This window comes from Plectropomus leopardus, chromosome 5 (assembly GCF_008729295.1).
Source record: "Plectropomus leopardus isolate mb chromosome 5, YSFRI_Pleo_2.0, whole genome shotgun sequence".
Classification (NCBI taxonomy): domain Eukaryota; kingdom Metazoa; phylum Chordata; class Actinopteri; order Perciformes; family Serranidae; genus Plectropomus; species Plectropomus leopardus.
The window spans coordinates 24,753,609-24,773,527 of record NC_056467.1 but is presented as its reverse complement, the minus strand read 5'-3'; the positions used below and the strand labels follow the sequence as shown (position 1 = coordinate 24,773,527).

Sequence of the window (19,919 nt, the reverse complement as noted above, 5' to 3'; positions counted from 1 at the left end):
CTGCGACTCTCCAGAGTCAGCAGTGAGTAGACTGCATTTCATTTGCAGTCAGACGGCACAAGACAGATCATTATCAGCGTTTGCCTCAACTGCTTACCTCACCAGCTCCTCTTGCGTGTCTTACTCCAGGCTCAGCAACATGCTACAACTCTGATAAAATTTCAGATACCGCCTCCCCCTGCTGCTCCTTCTCGAAGGCCTTGGAAATAGAACCTGTCTCTCTTGCTTCAATCTTTTTGTCTTCACAGGAGACAGAGTGAGGGAAAGCACCACAGTGGGGAAAAGGCAGAGGGAGAAATAGGAGAGGAAATCAGGAGATAGCACGTTGGAGGGGCAGGTTATATCAGATAATGGCTGATATAGCACAAGGGTGGTACAGACAAGGTTTCCTGTGTTATCAGGTCATTGACCCTGAGCAGAATCAGTTTGTCTTCCTATGGCTACTGTTGGGCAACTTAAAGTCCGTCTCAGCATCTCCACAAACCCAACTAATCTACACATTGCAGACAGCATCCTTACATGAATAATGCCACAGTTCATTGATGATATCACTAAAATAACCAGACACAGATTGTTACTGTGCCAATATGAAGATAATCTGTATGTTGTTTATACATCTTAAAAGAGTTAACACTCACTACCAACTTTCCAAATGTCTACGCTTGGTCAGTGGTCCTACACATCAACACTGTACAAATAAACTATTTGTTTTGACTTCAAAAAGTTAGTGTCCAGGCTGCCTTAAATTTTCTTAGTAAACTGCATTTGAGATGACAAGTTAAGGTAATTTGTAGATTAGCAGCTTGTCTTCTCAAATTCAGTCAACTAAAATATTTAAGGCAGCCTGGACAGCAACTTTTTAAAGTTGAAACAAACTGTTTATTTTTTCAGTGAAACTATGGTGTTCTAGGTACCTCTCTTGCATCAGTTCAGGATGCTCAGGATGGAGTGTACATTTACGCTCATTATGTGCTCTGCGTGTTTTCAAAATGAACTTCACCGGAAATGTAGCTCATCCTTGTTAAAAGCATATAGTGTCTTTTCAGAATAAAAATGGTAAATGGTCCTGGACTTGTAGAGCATACATTCATACACTGGAGGCTGAGGCTAGCAAACAAGGGGCTACCTGCTACTCAGTTTTTTTTTTAAAGTGTCATACACAATGACAAACCATCAGGAGCTACTTGGGGTTCAGAATCTTGCCTTAGGATATTTGAACTGGATTTTGTTTGACTGATACAGTTGGACGTTCACACCCCACTACAGCAGTTGCTCAGACCATCAAAAAAGGTCACCTCCCAATGTGCTTCAAACTGCAGCAAAAGGATGCCTCATGCATCACTTTCTGACACTGAGGTGCCACTGACCAAGCTTCTGTGTTTGACAAGTTGGGAGTGAGACTGGGTTAAAAAATAGCAAGAAAGCAAGACTTTATTTATACAGAGCATTTCATTCCAGGTGGAAGCACAATGTAAGTAATAAGTTGCAGGCACAAAACAAAGCCATCAACTGACCACAGAAGTGAATGAAATCCATAAAAAATAAAAATAAAAACTCATAAAATAATAATTAAAATGAAGAATAAATCAATAAACCGCAGAGAGATGTGAGTCAGAGCTGATAATAAAAAAGTTAAAATAAAATAATAATAATAAAAGTAGACCATTAAAAGAGGAGAATACATATTAAAATAAATGAAAGAACTAAAAATCAAATACGATTAAAAAAAACAATAAAAGATGATAAGACACAAGTAAAAAAAAAATTAAAAAAGACCAAATAAAAGATAAACCAATAAACCAGCAAAAGTAAAAGCCCAATTTAAAAAGTACCTTTTCTTGTTTTGTTTTATTTTGCAAAAGCAACTAAAGCTCAGTATTTTGGGGAAAACTTGTCAAGTACGTACCTTACAGTTCACTGGTCTTGCTTTGTGCCCTTGCAGTACTTTATCTGAGAGTTCACAGCTAGATATGTGCACTCTGCCAAGAGTTAGAGGATAGCTGAAAAACTATCAAAGGTGGCAAATTGGTGGTCTGTCTCCTGGGAGTAAACAGCGAAGATGAGGAAAGAAAAAATAAAAAAAGGCCATCACAAGGTCCGTGCAGGCTCACTTTAGGTGGACCAAGTGTGCCCCCTGAGCACATTTTTCTAACTTTGCCAAAATGTTGTCTGAAAATCCCTGAAGTTCCAGTCTCCAAACCCCTTAATCCTCCCTAACTCCATCGTCTCGGATCGAGGAGCATGATAGAAGTTTTCAAGTAAGGGCTTAACCCAGGTTTAATAACCTGAGCATGTCCGCAGAACAGAACACCTCGTCATATGACCAGACACCAGAATGCAAGCATGCACACACGCACACACGCACAAACTTCACAGACACACAAACACACATACGAGCCGCAGCCGAGGCTCAGACCAAGAGATTACACCCCGCAACAAGAGTAATACCCAGGTTTCCGCAGAAGAAGTGGAGATTAGAGTCAGCAGCATACATTCATCTGGTTCTCACAAGCACTGACACACAGCTTACCACCAGGAGCATTTATCACATGTGGAGCCGTGCCAGAAACACACCTCCAACAAACATGGAAACATGCTGATATAAGATGCAAGTAAAAAAAACACACTGACTACACACAAACAAACAACATAGACCGTTTTAAAGAGGACAGGAAGTGAAAGTACTCTGCTATCAGTTAGTGGAAGTAAAGGACCACTAGACTTGAGAGCTCGCATACTGTATCTTATCTTCTCTAGACTAGCACTTCATAATGTTAATATCATACTTCACTATCCTGGGAGCCTGCCCCCGTCCTACCCATGATCCCGTTCAGAGCTACAGCCAGAGGCAAGGATTACATAGAGATGAATAAGCAGTCACTGTGGCGACCAGGGAAAAAAAAAAAAAACTCTCTGACGCAGTAGAGTTTAAGGGAAATGTCCAGACGCTGAGACAGAACGCTGTGCAGCAGCTCTACATTTTCAAACATCCCCAGATATCTGGGCAATGTCAGCATGAGTAAATGGATGCACTGCAAATACCTCCAGTGAAACAGAGGAAAGTGCTTAAAGTGGGCTCAATAAGTCATCGTTCCCTTCCTTGTTAGAAGAGACAAGCTATTTCCGATATGAAGACACTCAGAGGAAATCAGGCAAAAACAGAGAGGACGCACAGCTAATGCATTTATCTTTATAGAGAGAGGTGACTACTTCCTTAAAGATAGTTCAGGATCTGACACTCAAGATCAGAAACTGAGAAAAACACTAACTAGGTACAGACTCGGTGATCACAGCCTGGCCACAGAGACTGGCAGACACAGGCAGACGTAGCTGCAGAGAGAGACAAATCTCTGTCAGTCTGTCCACAGAGACAGGTGGAGACAGAGCAACATTTCCTGCTACAGTGTAGCGTATATAAAGATATTAGAACAAAGGTCCTTATGAAAATTACATGTAAACTCCAAATTTTTGATAAACTCTCTGACCAGATTTAAATGCAGCATCTACTTGGAGAAAATAGCGTCAGCTCCATAGCAGCAAAATATATCAGTGCATGTCACAGCCTGAGAGACAACAAACACAACGACACATGACAGCTGGAGATCATCTCCTCACAGCTAACACTGCCTTTTCATTTACTTACTTTTGCTTGACTTTCATTACTTTATTAGATTTTGAATTAATATACTGTTCATTGTTTCTTTGTTATGTATCCATATATATGTATATAAATTCATGTAAGAATGATTGTATTGATCATATGTGTAAAATGACTTTTTTTTGCTTGTTTGTTTTGTGAAATGTATTGGCAATAACATATTTTTGCTCATGTCCATATTTTGTTTTTGTTTGAATTTGAAGACGAGAGGAGATCAAACAGGCGCCATTAAAAAGTAGCTCATTCACCAACACCCAGGCTCTCTCTATTTATCACTTTATGGTGCAATTTCCTCCTAAATTCCACCCGTGACTATCTGATAATGCAGATGATAAGACACAGAGTGTGGGATCACGAGGGACATCACATGAATTTATTTCTTGCTCTGTTAATTTGGATTTTTCCCTTGTCTCCAGATCTTAAACTGTGCCCAGCTTTGTCTCCATCCTCCAGGAAGACAAGAGACAGACGGAGGGATGAAAAGGGGTTCTGGTGTGCTTTTGGAGGCGATGTCTCCCTTGTCTTCCCTGGCCCAGCAGGCTGTCAGAGACGGGTGGAGCATGGAGTGATTGATGGGACTTTGGGCAGGCTCTTTTACCCATGTCTGTACACCTGCCCCTTCAGCTCATGTACAGACTCCTTCACACAACACTCTGCTAGACATTGTTCACCAGACCAGCGTCGACACACTGACAGATTGATGGATTCAAACACATACACACAACTCTCCCCAAACACAGGAAGCATCGCTTCACCCAATCTTGTTCCATCGAGGGCTTCATTCTGATATAAACCAATCCATTCATACCACTCTCTCTCTCTCTTTCTCGCTCTGCAGGATGTGTGTACTCTTTAGGCTCGGTGCCAGTGTTTGCTGTAAAACAACACAAAGCAGCTAAAACTCTGTTAAAAAGCTGCCCTGCTTCCCCGCTCTGGCTCTTATCCGCTGCTTCACTGCACTCTTTCCCGTGGTGAGCATTTCCAGCTCTTGGCCTCTCATCTAGCCAGCAGTATTAGTTTTGGTGGGGGAGGGCTCTGTGTGGGCGAGGTAATGTTTGTGCAAACCGCGCTCTGAAAAATCCCCAAAATCAGTGTGACATTTGACACATTTTTACATGACTGAAAGAGGCATGAGCATATTCTTCCTCTTCACTCCAGGCGGCTGTCACTGCGGAGAGTGACAACTGCGTTTTGGGTCAATTATGTCAGCTGATATCTGGCAGAATGTGTCGTGTGCATTTTTACACGGTCAAAGTTTTAACCCTTTAACGTCCTGTTCAATCATTTGGCAGAGCACATTTGATTCACTATATCTAAATAAAAATGTGTTGAACCTGACTGACCTATCTTCACCATTTGGTTTAAGTATGTTATGCCAAAAAATCCACTAGATGTTGCTGTGTCTTTTACCCTCTGACAACTGGATGGACATCGGTTTTCCTGTGCTGCGTTCAGACACCTTTCATGAGCAAAAAAAAATTGGTCTGTCTTCTCTTGAAAAACATGGGGCAAAAGCTAATGAGCAACTAAGCAAGAAACGTCCTGTGATAATTAGATATTATCAAAAATAAGGAAAAAATCTCAATCTATGTAAATGAAACTACATTTTTAATTCTTATAATTAATAGTTATATATTATGTTACAGAAAATATAGGATATTTAGGACTTTAGGGTCTTTTTGTTTGCTTTTATTTTCTGTTTTCCTTTGAATATTTTACTCATTACTTGCTATTTTTAGGCCATTTCATATTAAGAGGCTCATTGCCTTCTTCCCATATTTTTGAAAGAAATCAAACCAATATTCTCTCGGGATTAAAGGAATCAAACAGTCTTCCTTTTTTTAGTTTGCCTCAGATTAATATGAGTTAAAAAAAAAAAAAATAAAAAAACTATCAGTTGAAAAAAACAAACAAAAAAAAACATTGATTTTTGTTATCAAAGCCCAAAGGTTCAGATGCTTTTAACAGGTTAAGTTACTTATCCAGGTCACGAACATTCAGAGACACCACACATTTTTGTAATGTCGTCTTATGTTGTGCATCGCAGAAATTCTCCACTCAAAATGGCATTTAGGTATCGACTAAACACAGCAAATACATGCTGCAGGATTAATTACATGGATTGCATTGATTTATGCAAACACCCTGAAGTGCTAAATATGCTTGGTTCAACAGACCACACACAACACGCATGATAAAAATGCCTCTCTGCATATATGGATTAATAGAAGACTAATTGAAATGCATGTGTGGAACATTTCTTCCCTGCAGAGGTTTCACTGAGCTGACAGTTATGTGCCGGGGGGGCAGTGTAATTAGACAGTAGCCAGTTGTACCCTGTGTACTGTTATTTCAAGATTACCAGCACAGGACTGAGATAGCCTTGAACAACTATTCAGAGCAAGATAAAATAAAAAAAAATTGCGATTTAATAAATGAATGTGCTGGGATTTGTTTTGAAGCCAACAGCATGCATGCAAAACTTTTCACACTGGTTTGAAAAAGAGTTTTCTCAGCGAGGCAGAGTTCAGCGTTAACATCCACACACACCAGCAGGCTTTGAGATTGTGGATAGGGGTGTGCATTCCAACATAAAACAGATTGGAGTGGAGGCCAAGCAGAGTCTGTGGTGTGGAGCCCACGCCTCAGCTGCATGTTGACTCATGAAGCAGACCCTGGCTGTGCCGTTTGCACCAATTTGCTCTGAACCTCCCTGAGACAAATAACTGCCACAGAGCTGTAACACACTCCGCCTCCAGTCCCCTGGCAGCTTGCCAGCGCACTCACTGCTGCTTCTGCTGGGGTTAGCTGTCCTGATTTTTTTCTCCTTCTGCACTTGCTCTCTCTCTCTGACAATTCTTTTTCGCTACCTCACTCAGTTTTTCTTTTTCTCCACCTCATTGTCTCATTTCATCATCAGAGCTCCTGAATATTGCCTAGCAGAAAAAGGAGGTAAAAGGAGTCTGCATGGTATCACAAAATAAAAATAACAGAGATGTGAGCAACTCCATGAAATCCAAAACCAGAAGGCTGGTGCACTTTATTGCCACTCTTGTAATATGTTAACCATTTAACACCTGGATGGACATCAGTTTTCTTGTGCTGTGTTTAGACGCCTTTCAACCTCTGAGGAACCACCTGAGGAAACTGGTCTGTTGTCTATCCAAAACATGGCAAAAACATAATGGGCAACTGGGCAAAAATGGCAGCAAATTGCACAAAAATCTGTAAAAAGAGACAAAAACTAACTTAAAAAAATCTTAGATATAAAAACATAGGGAAAAATATCCAGAAACCTGTATTTATAATTCTTAGAACTGTATATTTAAAATATTACAGAAATATCTATATACCATTATGCATTTTTAACACTTTCTTGTTTGTGTTTTTTACTTTTCTTTTTTGTGCCTATCTGCAGATAATTAACTTATACCTTTAACTAATTTTCCTGCTTTTTTTGTGTCTACTTATTTTCAAGTAATTCTCTTGTAACATATTACTACTTCCTTGCTTATTTTTGGGTAACTTTCGTGTAACTTTTTTTCTAAGTTCCAGCAAATGTTTGGGCTACTTTTTGTAATGCTCCTGATTGCTTTATTCCCACATTATTAAAACAAATTCAAGCCAATTTGTTCAGGTTTCAAAGTGTTAACGAGAGGCAAACACCATGGCAAATACATAATTAATGCTGCACCAGGTAGTGAAAGAAGCTGTTTTACTTATACGGCTTGTTCTGTTTCAGTGGGTAATAATGAGGAGCAAAGAGGAGAGATGGGTAATTGTGGGGAGAAAAACTGTGAGAGTAAACTCAGATGTTATGTGTCAAAAGAAGGGATTTAGTTTTGGGTGCCGGGTCTGCTGAAAGGAACAACTTGAAGACCCTGAGTATTTGAAAGCCAGCAGATGTAGTACAAGAGATTTCCTGCAAGAAAGACAGGCAGGTCCTCAGATCAGTGGGTGGCGGCCATGCTGATTTTAGACTGGTGCTTGCCAGCCAACTGTCCTCCGCTCTGCAGATGACCCTTCGGCATGGCCCCAAATCTTCAACACATCCGAAAGCCCCCGACCTTCCCCCTACTAACTGGAGAGTCAGCGAAGCCAGCTGGCTGCACATGGTGACAGAGATTTCACAGAAGCATCCAGATCAATGAGATCCTGAGATAAACTTGGCCGACTGGAGTTATATGAAATGGGCCAAATTCAAGTAAACACCCCTTTGCTTCTGTTGTTAGTGGCTGTAAAAAGTAAACTCAGTCTCTGGAGAGAGGAGCCTGTGTGTGGATACGAGGCCCACAGCCAACCCTGTGCGGTCGGCACTGTGCAGTCAGCCAGGCCACTAGACAGCAGGCCCTGAGGTTATCGCCTGCTCAAGTGGAGCAGTGTGCCGTCCATTACCTCACTTTACTATCTCCGCATTCAGGAAAAGGGAAACAAGCTATTCATAGAGCCTCTCAGGGCCTCCTGCATGGCACCAAGTAAAGGACATTACTGTCACAGAGTTTACAGCGAACTGAGCACGTATTGTATTGTGCCTATGTGTCAGTAAATGCTGAATAAGAGTGAGCACACTTTTATCAACTTCAAATTTTCTCACAGGTTTGTACAGTGTTTGACCAAAACCTAAAGATGCACAATCACAATGCAAACTTGGGGTAGAGCCACAGCGCAACAGAATGTCACACGCATTGAAAGGGTAACCTAACTATTCATTCTGCTGGGTCTAAAACTTTGCTCTCACTTACAAACAGCTGAAAACAGCTCCCCTCATCCATTGATGTGATCTGATCAGCTGTGAAGGGATCTACAGATCAATTATCCACCCTGCGAGTGACAAACTGCTGTGGAGAAAAAAAGGGGAAAAAATACTTCAAATACTTCAAAATCAGATGCTTTAAGACTTTTACTCAAGTAATATTCTAATAGGTGACTTCAACTTCTACCAAAGTCATTTTATGGTAGGGAATCTGTAATTTTACTCAAGTGTGGTTTTCAGGTACTTCATCCACCACTGGATATGATAATAATTATAGTCAATTATATGATAAGGATTAAAAAACAACCCAAAAAAAACACCAACTACTCATCAACTACTGCTACATATACATTCTGTGGGAAAAAACTTAAATGTTTCAAATCGTTTTAGTAACAATTTAGGACAGATTTCAGTGTGGCCTTTCTCTTAGTTCTTTATTAACTGTCAGTTGAGCACAGAGGAAGTTCATTATTTGATGGCAACATCTCTAATACAAAGGAAACAATCACATAATAGGAAAAGAATCCTATCTTGAGCTTGTTTGAATACACAAGCCAAACAGGATTCATGGTAAATGCATTAGCCTCGGCTGTGGGTTAAGAGGCTGAGATAGAGAGATTGTGGGCTGTACTGTACATGTGGTTAATGATAAACCAAACAAACTGGGTTAGCTCTCCTAGCCTGGCAAAACAGGACTTGTTGAAATGTGGATTATGTTAACAGTCGCAGTTGAGTAAGGGAAACTGTAAAAGCCAGGCTCTTAAAATAACATCTCCAAGAAAGTTGTGTTTTTAGCTTTTGGAGTGAAAACTTTTGGGGGGGGGGGGACGCGGCAAAGCAAACACAATTAAAACCACCACTTCCTTCTTAGGAGTTTCATTGGAAATTAAAAGCCTGAAAGTTACACTGAGTCTAACCCATCTCCAGTGTTTAACTCATGACAGTTAAGGCCTGACAAGCATCTTAAATGACAAGACAGAATCCAAAATGCTCTAAAACTTTCTTATACACCCTCATGAGTCAGATTCATGGCTTGTAGTTTCTTCACGCTGGAGTTTAAATGAAGCCTTGTAAAGACAACTCTCTGTTTCTGGGCTTTTTTCTTTTTCTACTGCATTTTTTTTTTCTTCGGCGGGGTTCCATCCCAGTTGCTCCGACAACATAATTACATGTAGTTAAGCATGAGCTGCAGAGAGCGGAGTGAGAGACACCAACTAAGCGAGAAGGAGAGAGAGGGCTGGAGCACGGTGGCTTGTCATTATGGGTCTGTTTGAACCTTATACAGAATAAGCAGCCCAAACTTGAGACGGAGCCAACGGTACTCTGTACTGTGGTCCTCCAGAGTCCTGCCAAGTGTCTTGTTTTTCTACTTGAAAAATCCACCTCTGAAGTAAACACTGTATATCATGTACTACTGGGGAAAATATTTTTAGCATTCTGACCTGCGGAAACTTCTGTGCAACTAAAACACCTAAGTTTTCTTATATTTTTCTTATATTCATATTTCACATAATTATTTTACCTCTAAAGTAGTTTGGATAATTACATTTAAATTGTGCAGAGTTGTAATTTTTCTGTTGAAAAGCTTGGCTGGCACTGGATATTGAAGGATAAATGAGGACAACACATGATGGGGTCCATCTCTCTGCACTGCATCTCTCTGATCACCTGAAGAAAGACTCCCACTCTCAATGTAAAGGTCCTATGTGGAGGATGTAGAGCAATGAATTGGCAGAAACTGATTATAATATAATATTATGTTTTCTTTAGTGTAAAGTCATCTGAAAATAAGAATCTTTGTGTTTTTACTATCTTAGAATGAGCAGTTTATACGGGGCTCCCACTCCCTTTTAAAATCTTTTCTGTTACTTTTTGGGGACCCATAATATTTTTTTTTTCTGGCAATTCTCAAAGTTATCCGATTTAAACCTTATTTTAACATGATATCAGCTAGCTGGCAAACACAAAGGGAGAGATGGACTGTGGAAGGAAAATGAGGACACAAACATGACAGTAATTAAAAAGTTACATTACGTGGAAGATTATTCACAGAAGATTACTGTAACATTTTATTTGACTTTTGTTTCATGAAAAATGGAAAATGTGATTGTGAAATTCCATGACTTTTCCAGGTTTTCCATGACTGTGGGAACCCTGTTTGTATCTCAATAGGGAGCAGGTCTGCCATATTGCACTACCATGTTTTTACAGTAGCCCAGAATCAACAAACCAAAAACTTTCTCTGCTCACGTTTTTGGGCGGGCCACCGCAGCCCCTCAGCGGAAAAACGCTTGGTTGCTTTTTTTTGTTACTTGTTTAAACCACTGCGTCTGTTTGATTTCACAATGAGGCAGTGTTTCTCACACATTAATTTAATCGTGGCTGCACCCCAAAATTAAAGTATCTGCCACCACGTATTAATTGTATATTTTTGGAGCTGGACCTTTCATTAGGAGTGCTAATGGCACATTTGGTTATTCATTACACCTCTTGGAGTGCATAGCGTACTCTGGGCACAGATGGAGCAGTGGAACACCTGGTGTAGTGAAAGAGAAACTAAATCATTCATTGCTCTGGGTCTAAAAGTTTGCTTTCACTCTCGCTGCAGCACTTGCTACACTTATCAGTTTCTTTCTGACGAGCCAAACAGTGTAGGAGAAACTGATTTTTAATGTGAAACTGCTTTACTAAGTGTTTTTAATGGTTTACATCACCTGGTCCATTTGTTTTAAAATGGAAGAGACCTAAGAGGATAATTTGGGCCCTGGTAAAGATCACATGAACAATGAAAACTGAAGCAATCCTAATCAGGAGGTCATGCTTGGTACATGATAGAAGTTACAGCTGGTTGCAATCTGCAATCGACACTGCTAGATCCCACTGATTCCTGCACACTGCTACTTTAACTAGAGAGCTCATGGTATACAACATAAAAACCTAGCATATTATCAAGAACCCGATAAAGGCCTTTCATTTGATGCTCCTCACTTCATATTTCACTTAACCGACACTGAAGATGGAAAATATCGAAAACAGCATCAACAGCAGAGCAGTTTGATGCATCTGTATCCTCCAGAGATCCCACTAATACACAGAAATGCACAGCAAGCAGCACAATTTTATCTGACCGACACCTCATACCCAAGACCATTACCCTCAAAATGCCCAGAGCCCATGCCCTGCCCCCTGACCCCCCCTGCAAAATCCACATTCACTCACACACATTCAAACACACAATTCTTTCTTTCCCCATCTTGATTAGATTACAGTGAGCGAGCTGGTGACAGCCTCTGGGCATGCTACAGGAGCGGTTGATATCCGAGCTCTCCTCCGCAGCCTTCACTCTCAGCCAGTCAAGAGAGCAAAGAGATAATATATCTGAAGAGCTGACCTCATCAACGAAAGCAGCCTTTAAAGAATCATGGGAACAAATTTGTCAACACAGGTCACCACTCAGAAAAAGACTAAATGGTTTGGAAAGATTATATTCTCTTCCTACACTGCATACACACTGAATGCCAAATATTCTCCCGGCTAATAAGTCTCTGTGACCCCTGAGATGCTTAAATCCACTTTACATCAAAGCTAGCCTGTTGTTACATGAGTGTGGCAGACAATAAAGCGAGCCTGTGATACTTCAATGAAACGAGTGAGAAAGCTCTTCATTAAAAGATGACTAAACACAGATGCAATGATTGCATTCCTTTGGATATAAAACCTCATATCTATCTCTCTGACAAAAAGTAGAAGCAAGGCCAAAACAGAAAGGGCTTTGTTCCCATTGTGGCTCCTGACCACCTACTATGGGCCCTTTAGAGAAGCACTCACCCTGGAATGATCAGGCCACTTCTCCCCCAAGGCTCTGCAGGCCTACAGAGACCGCCGGGCCAAACACATCCTGCCCATCTCCTAAGAGATTATCCAACTCAATGAACACATTGAGCACAGAAACACTGGACGAAACTGGAGCCTGCTATTCAGCTGCATCTCAGCACAAACTTCTTCACTCACACCCACACTGGAGGCAAAGAAGAAATACGAAGACACTTACTGGCTACTTCCAGCGAGGCGTTGTGGCTCACCGCCTCTCCCAGGTAGTTGCGGGCAACACAGACGTAGGAACCTTCATCTGGCTTGCTCCGACGTCCGTGGACAATACGTAGAAAGAAGAGGGAGCCGCTGGGTAGCAGCATGCGTTGAGAACGGGGATTGTCCCTGTCTGTTTCCACTCGCTCTCCATCCTTGTACCACTCCACTGTCGGAACTGGTCGCCCCTCCGCTTTACAGTTAAGAGTGGCGGGTTCCCCTTTGGAAACAATCAGGTCAGATGGGTGCTCCACAATCCGGGGAGGGGTATCCTCTTGGCGCAGACGGGATCCTAAGAAGAAACAACAACAATGAAAGTTTACATCTACTAGGATTTATACCCTTAAATGGATTTTAAAGTTCTCATCTAACTCTGTTCCAGAGAAAGGCCTACAGGCCTGTCATTATGAGAGTTTACAAGACAACTACACCTTCCTCTGTATGTATGTAATTTGCAACTGATAACAACACAGTCCTGCAAATATTTAACAGTAAAAAGCTTTGTGTTGACAACTGAAGGGATTCTGTCGACAGAAATTGTCAGAGGGCTTTTATTTTGAAATAAAACAGGCAAGCTTGAGTACAACGGACCTATTTGTATTTCTTCATGTCTGTGACAAAAAACAAATGAACATTGAAACTGTTTGGAAAGATGGCATAATGTCAGTGTTATCATCAAATGACCTTTTTCACTGTCTTTTGTTGCTGAAAACAACAAAAATCGACGAGGCTCAGAATCTTGTGATGTGCCGCAGCAGAGCAGCAGCTAAGATGCCGCTGAGCAGTGCTGCTTACACTGGCAGTGCCCTGTTGACACTTAAAAAATGTTACCACACACATGCTACTCTTACAGGCAGTGTGGCCCGGGCATTATAGATATGCTGGCAAAATGTTGAAAAAATCAAACATCTGAAATACTTTCAACATTTACAAAGACCAGCTGAGTCCCCTGGAGTTTCAATTAATAGCAAATACTTCTCTACAAAGCTCTGATGCCCCAAAAGTGGTACTTGAGGACAGCCCTACATGAACTTAACTCTACTGTGAGTGTTGTGCTTCTTGATCAGCTCCTTGGACACAACTTGTTAAGTCTGCATCGAACTTTACTCCTCTTTTAACACTCTTTCCACAAGTATTTTTTTCACCACCTCCACAATACATACTGATATATCAAATTATACATATAGACGATATTTGAAAGTAGTGGAACATATTGTTTAAGGCACAATACCAGGTAGTGCTGATGCAATAAGTAAAGACCAAATAAACTACCAATCTGTGAGCAAAGTCACCCTTTAATTACAGCAACAGCTCCTTTAGTCTAATTTAACACTGCTCCAGCTCGTGACCCTGTCATTTCTCAGATCAAAGAGCAAAAAAGAAGAAAATGAAGGCAACAGTAAACAAGAATATGACACACCTTAAAGGTGAAAGGAAATTAAAAGATAAAAGATAAGATATGGATGCAGTGCAAAGCTCAGGGACAAAGAAGGAGTGGGAGCAGAGATTACACTATTGAAGAAAAGCTCACAGCAGTGCCAAGAGCAGTGCCAAGGGGGTTAACACCCCAGTGCTATCTCAGGCCATTACCACTGCTCTCCGACCAGTCAGCTGTGGCTATCAAACCTGCTTTACATGCAAATGAGCTTCCTGTTGTTAATTCCTGAAGGGTGGGACTTGATGGTTGTGAATGCATTGTATGCCTACACACAATAGTGTGTGTGTGTGTGTGTGTGTGTGTGTGTGTGTGTGTGTGTGTGTGTGTGTGAGGGTGAGGGAGAGAGAAAAAGAGTTTTTTTCGTACTCGCCATATCTCCCAGCATAGGCCTTTGGAGCCCATTCAGGACCAATTAAAAAGAGTCTGGTCTAATTGGAGGCACAGGCCTGCAATTAATTTACCCAGCATCCCGTGAACTTGCCATACTCGTTTCTGTGCCCTTCGCCCATCCCCCGTTACCCTACAAATCTGGTGCTGAGGAGGCATCTTCTCGTGGTTGCCATATTTTAGGTAAAGTCAGCATAATCAGTGACAGCTCTGTGGGAAGATTAATCACTTCAACATTATGTGTAGTGTGCTCAATGAAATATAATTAATACAGAACTCCAATGAAGGACATCATGGTCATGAGACTTTTCAAGTTACTCCTCAACTAACCTGACGGGGCAGACTGGTTTTTTTTTCGGGGGGGCATGCATCTACACTTGCAATTTTTATACAAATCTCACTCAAGGACTGCGTATTCCCTTGAGACTTGATGTAGGCTCCTTCTCAGTGGCGCCCCAAGGGAGGGCCAGTAGAGGCCATAGTCACCTTTGATACAACTGCTGTCCACAAATAATTGGAGACTGACATTACTGTCCTCAAGAAGCAATGGCATAGTCAACTTTTCAGCTAGTGTGAAGATAGTGGTATCTAAACTAGACATCCATTGGTACCAACCGCATCATGTTAGCTTGTCAGATAAGGGGCTTAATAGTGTTTCATAATTTCACTTAATTTTGGAAACACACAGGTTTGCTCTAAACTTGAGAAGGCTTGTTTCCAGTATTTGCTTTGTTCTATATAGTAAATGTACACCTTTCTCTGATTGTGCCCCTTTCCCGAGAAAAGCTTCAGAGCTAACCATTTTTTTTGCATTAGTCACTTATGTTGCACTATTTATTATCTGAGCCTTTTCTAATATTCGCACTATTTATCCCATCTGCACAATAATTATTCACTGCGTCATAGAAATAATCAGTCACTTTTATTTGGCGCTTGTGTGTTTTCATGTGTCTTCCTTAACTTTTTAGAACTTACCTACTTCTGAAACTTCTATTGTTTTGTTTGTGTACTTGTATGTGAGCACTGGGGATCTAGGAGAAATGGCATTTCAATCCTGTCTATGTCCTGTAACTGTGACAGAACTGACAATGAGTTTGATTTTGACTTCCAATTCAAGCTGCGTATTTGCTTTTTTAATGAAAATAACAACCATTGTCATTGCCAATACCTTTGTTTGAGGAACAATGACACATCTTCAGCATGTATAGACACACTAAAACAAAACTGTTGTAGAACTCAAAATGTTAACTGTATCAGTATTAGTCTATGCACATCGAATAATTACCAAACCAACCAAAATATATTAGTATGCGGTTCCTAAAACATACATACTTGACATACTTTTTAACTAGCCTCAACAGTCCCTGAAATTCAGTTTTGGTTTTGGTTTGCCACTCTAAGATTTTCAATGGCCTCATTTGGGGTTTCATGACTACTATTGGTTACAAACTTCAGTGGTTTCTTTATGGCTGCGATAATAGTGGGAAAGAAATGATCACATTAGCCAATGAGCAACCCTCAATAAGCTACAATAGGCAAGGCCACTAGTTATCTCTTCGCACAAGCATTTATTTTCAGAAAGCCTATATTTGAAAATAATTAAAGGAGATTGTGGGATTAAGATCATGGAATAACACATAAGCAGTGCAATGGATTTTTATGCCACTGAGCACAAACTTTGTCAGCAACATATACTCTATTTGGAGCAATTAGATTAAAGGTGATGAATAATTATTAAGTGGCAACACAACAAATATGACAAAATACGACAAAAACATCTCACAAAAAAAATCCCTCTAACTCTGCGAGTCATTCTATAGATACTCAGCGGGTATAAAAACATATCTGTAGAGAGATTAAATCATTTCTTAGAGACAGACAGAGAATCAGAGAGTGCAGCGTATCAAGCCTTTGGCAAGAATGAATTAGTCTGCTATCTGAGGCTGAATAAAGTTTATAAAAAAAAATCATGTCTGTGCTTCCTGGCTATTGGAGGTGCCCGGACCACTATTTGGCTAATTAACCTTCATTTGTAACCTGCTAACGTCACAAGCGTTTGAACCTACAGACCATGTGCTAATGAGGCCCAGCCCACTGGTCAGGCACCATATACTCACCATGCTAGCATGCACAGTCCCCATTACCAGCACAGCGACTGCACCACCACCCTCCACCAGACAAGGCTGGCTAATATGTTTTATTAAAGAGGACTTTGAAGAGCTCTGCTGCTATCTACTCTGCCTGCTCCCTTCCTGATTTAGATAGCTGCTCTCTAATTTGAAATGGTCTGAAGTTTGGGGTTGTATGGGGGAACCATTAACTATTTAGATGCGGCCCACTGTGAGGGGAGCTGTGCAGCAGGCAGCGCTGTGTTTGATCAGCGGCTGTTTTACTGTAGATGATTACACGGGACCTGCATGATTAAGATGCAGACTGAGAATACAATATAGGTTACACTATTGCGTTACAGGGAAGCTGGTGAATTAAGCAGGTAAATAAATATTCAGCTGTTCATATTGAGCTCTAATAAGTGTTTTTGTGTGTGATTCCTAAGGGGAGTGTGTGAGAATGTATCAGTTACACAATGCTATTATGCTTTGCTGATTGAATTGTGTGCATGTGTGTGTGTATGTGCATTGCTGTGCCGATCCCCCGCAGACTCTCTGAGTGACCCCAGTTACTTCAGCTCCATTACCCCTCACTAGGGGAAAAAGACACAGGCGGTGTAAAGGATTATTCCATCATGGCAATCCTTTCTACAGGTGTACGCTTTCAGAAGATGGCCAACCAGCTAACAACGCTACAGCGCACTCTGAAGACCAAATCTGAGCCAGAAACAAGAGAGTAGCAGAGTGCACACCAAACTGCTGAACCAAGCTGTTCGGCATCTCTTTCTCGCTCCGCTTTGAGTCGTCGTACTCTCCCTTTATTTCAAAGCGCTGCCCTTCCTTCTCCTCTGCTGCTTTCAAACGCCCTCTCTCTCCTACTTTCTATCCCCCTCTTCCCCCCGTCTTCTCTTTCAGACAGAAAATGTGAGATGAGCTAATGCAATACACAGCCTCACCAAAGGGAAGCTGGGACTTCGACTGCAAGGATCTGATCGATTGGTGCCTGAGGCAAGATTCTCTCTCTCCCTTCACCCTCTCACTTTGCTGGTGTGCTCTGTGTTTCTTTTGCTCTCATTTATTCACACACACACACACACACACACACACACACACACAAAGTTAAACTATGCTTGAGGGAGCCTTTGCTTTCTGTGTAGGTGATTAAAAAAACCTACAATTCTCTGTGACTTTGCGCTCAATGCTAAAAGCAATCTCTCAGTAATGAACAACAAACCATAAGAGCCTAACAGCAACAACACGCAGCCTCAGACCTGCCCATACAGCCATCACAAGGGTCCAGACCCAGACACTGACCCTATATGCCCACACAGTATGTGTATGCATCCTGAAGACCTCTGGAGTATTTTCCCACTCTGAAATCCAGCTTTCAGAGTCGAGCCTTCCTCGATACAATTTGATAGACGGGGCATGATTGCAGGATTTGTGAATTTTTCAAGTAGCCAAGGTCACTCTGCTGTCCATTAAATCACCACACAATCATACATCGTATATTAACATTATGGCTACCAGCTTCGTATTGATTCATCTGTGTCTTGGGGCTAAACTTGATTTTCACCCTGCAACATGTGTTGATGTACTGTGAATCTATATTACATGAGATAAGCCTGCTTCCTCAATCTGATAATAAAATAATACGCATAAGAGATAAAACTGCTACTGATCATGAAATACATCATAGCAGAGCGCTCAGACTGCACTGGACTTCATCAGGGTAAATCAGATTTGGGGGTGCTGAGGGGAACTAATGATATCATAGCAGCGTTGGGTGATATTTATGTTTTTGTATTCATTAAAATGGCCAGGATCATTACATCTGAGTCTGCAAAAATGTTCAAACTTTGGAGAGAGAAAATTTGAAAACTGTTCGCGTAACTCCCCTGACAAAAACACTGAACTTATGCAGAAGAACTGCATTGGGATGAAGAGAAAGTGAGACGGCAGATGGATGCAGGGGAGAGTGATGTAACAGTGGATTTTATCTTATTTTATAAAAATGCAGCACAGTGAAAATTCTGCCACTTCAGGAGTGATTTTTAAGAGACAGAAATATAACACGCACACCGTGTCTTCTACCCGTGCTGACCTTGTCTTGCGACAGCTGTCAGTTGTTTGCAAAGACACCTGTCTCTGCAGTGCAGCTCATGAACTTCACTGATGAACCTGAGAATTATGAGTTACATAATGCGAGTTATGTTGGGCTAAATGATCAAAAATAATTTTGTTTTACATCTCCACTTCAGTCCGTATGCACGCTCTCTGTCTTTTGCAATGAGTCTCCATTGCAAAGAATAGATTATTTGGCTAATACACATAACAACAGATTGATAAAAAAACAAAGTAAATCCTCCTCCCCAACACATATATTTACAACAACCACTCCGCTGGGACTGGGACTTTGGAGGCCAGCTTGATGCCTCAAGCTCTTTGTCATGTTCCTCAGGTCATACCTGAAAATTTTTTGCGATGTGGGATGGTGCATTGTTCTGCAATGGGGACTTGGTCTGCAGCAGTGTTTGGGTGGGTGGTGCATATTGAGGGGTACCCGAGATTTACCATCAGAACTGTCAGTGGTTTTTATAATGTGGGTGACTGGTATATAGCCAATGTCCCCCTATGAAATGGGAAAATAAACCAAATTATCAGCTTTATTAAGTCTTTGAAACCTAGGAAATTAAAAACAAACAAAAGCGGGCATGACCTGAAAAATGCTTTAAACAATTATTATTGTTATTATTATTATTATTATTATTATTATTATTATTATTATTATTATAATAAGTTTAATATAATTTTCTTTATATTTTTACTCTTTAAAAAAAAAATAAAAAAAAAATTTCTTGCCAAGTTGATTGATGCCATTTTTCCCCATGAAATCAAACAAATTTGCTCAGGATTTAAAGGCTTAAATAATCATTAAAGGTGAATGCAGCGCAAGAGAAGTGTTGTTGATCCAGGCTTCAAGGGTTAAATTGTGGTTTTAATAATGCTTGAACTTAGGGGGTGCTACAGCCTCCTCACCACCCCTACATTCTGCATCCAAGCAATTGAAACTATAGCAATGACAAGAGCTGTACTACTGATCGTGTAATTACATGATGCTTCAGTTGGTAATGAAAGCATTTCACTGAGAACATTTATTGTCGGAACAAATAGGGAAGATGTCAGCTACGAAAAAAAAGCAATAAAATCTTGTTTGTGGTGCTACACAGCTTTACGTGTCTGGGAGGGCAGCAATCGATCTAACTACTCTGACTGAGAGCATAAAAGATGACCCTGCAACTACAACCTAGACTCCCAGCAGCCTCGGGACAGGAAGCAACTAGACAGGGTCAGCTCTCTCAGAGCCAGGGTCGCTCCTTAAACACAGTATGTTTGCCCTTTGCCATTTAAAGCTCATGTAACCCCACAGGCAACGTCATGTGTAGTGAATTTTTTATTACTAATCATTTTCCACATAGAGGTAAAGAG

The 19,919-nt window shown here is 40.9% G+C and overlaps 1 protein-coding gene across 3 annotated transcripts in view; it reads right to left on the bottom strand.

Annotated features, from left to right (window-relative positions):
- robo1 (roundabout, axon guidance receptor, homolog 1 (Drosophila)) overlaps nucleotides 1-19,919 on the bottom strand; it is a 289,841-nt gene that overhangs the window by 153,989 nt on the left and 115,933 nt on the right. For all 3 annotated transcript variants that reach the window (XM_042486206.1, XM_042486207.1, XM_042486208.1), the window contains one exon: nucleotides 12,463-12,789. In XM_042486206.1, the coding sequence (XP_042342140.1) occupies nucleotides 12,463-12,789 (327 nt within the window). The remainder of the gene's footprint in view (nucleotides 1-12,462; nucleotides 12,790-19,919) is intronic.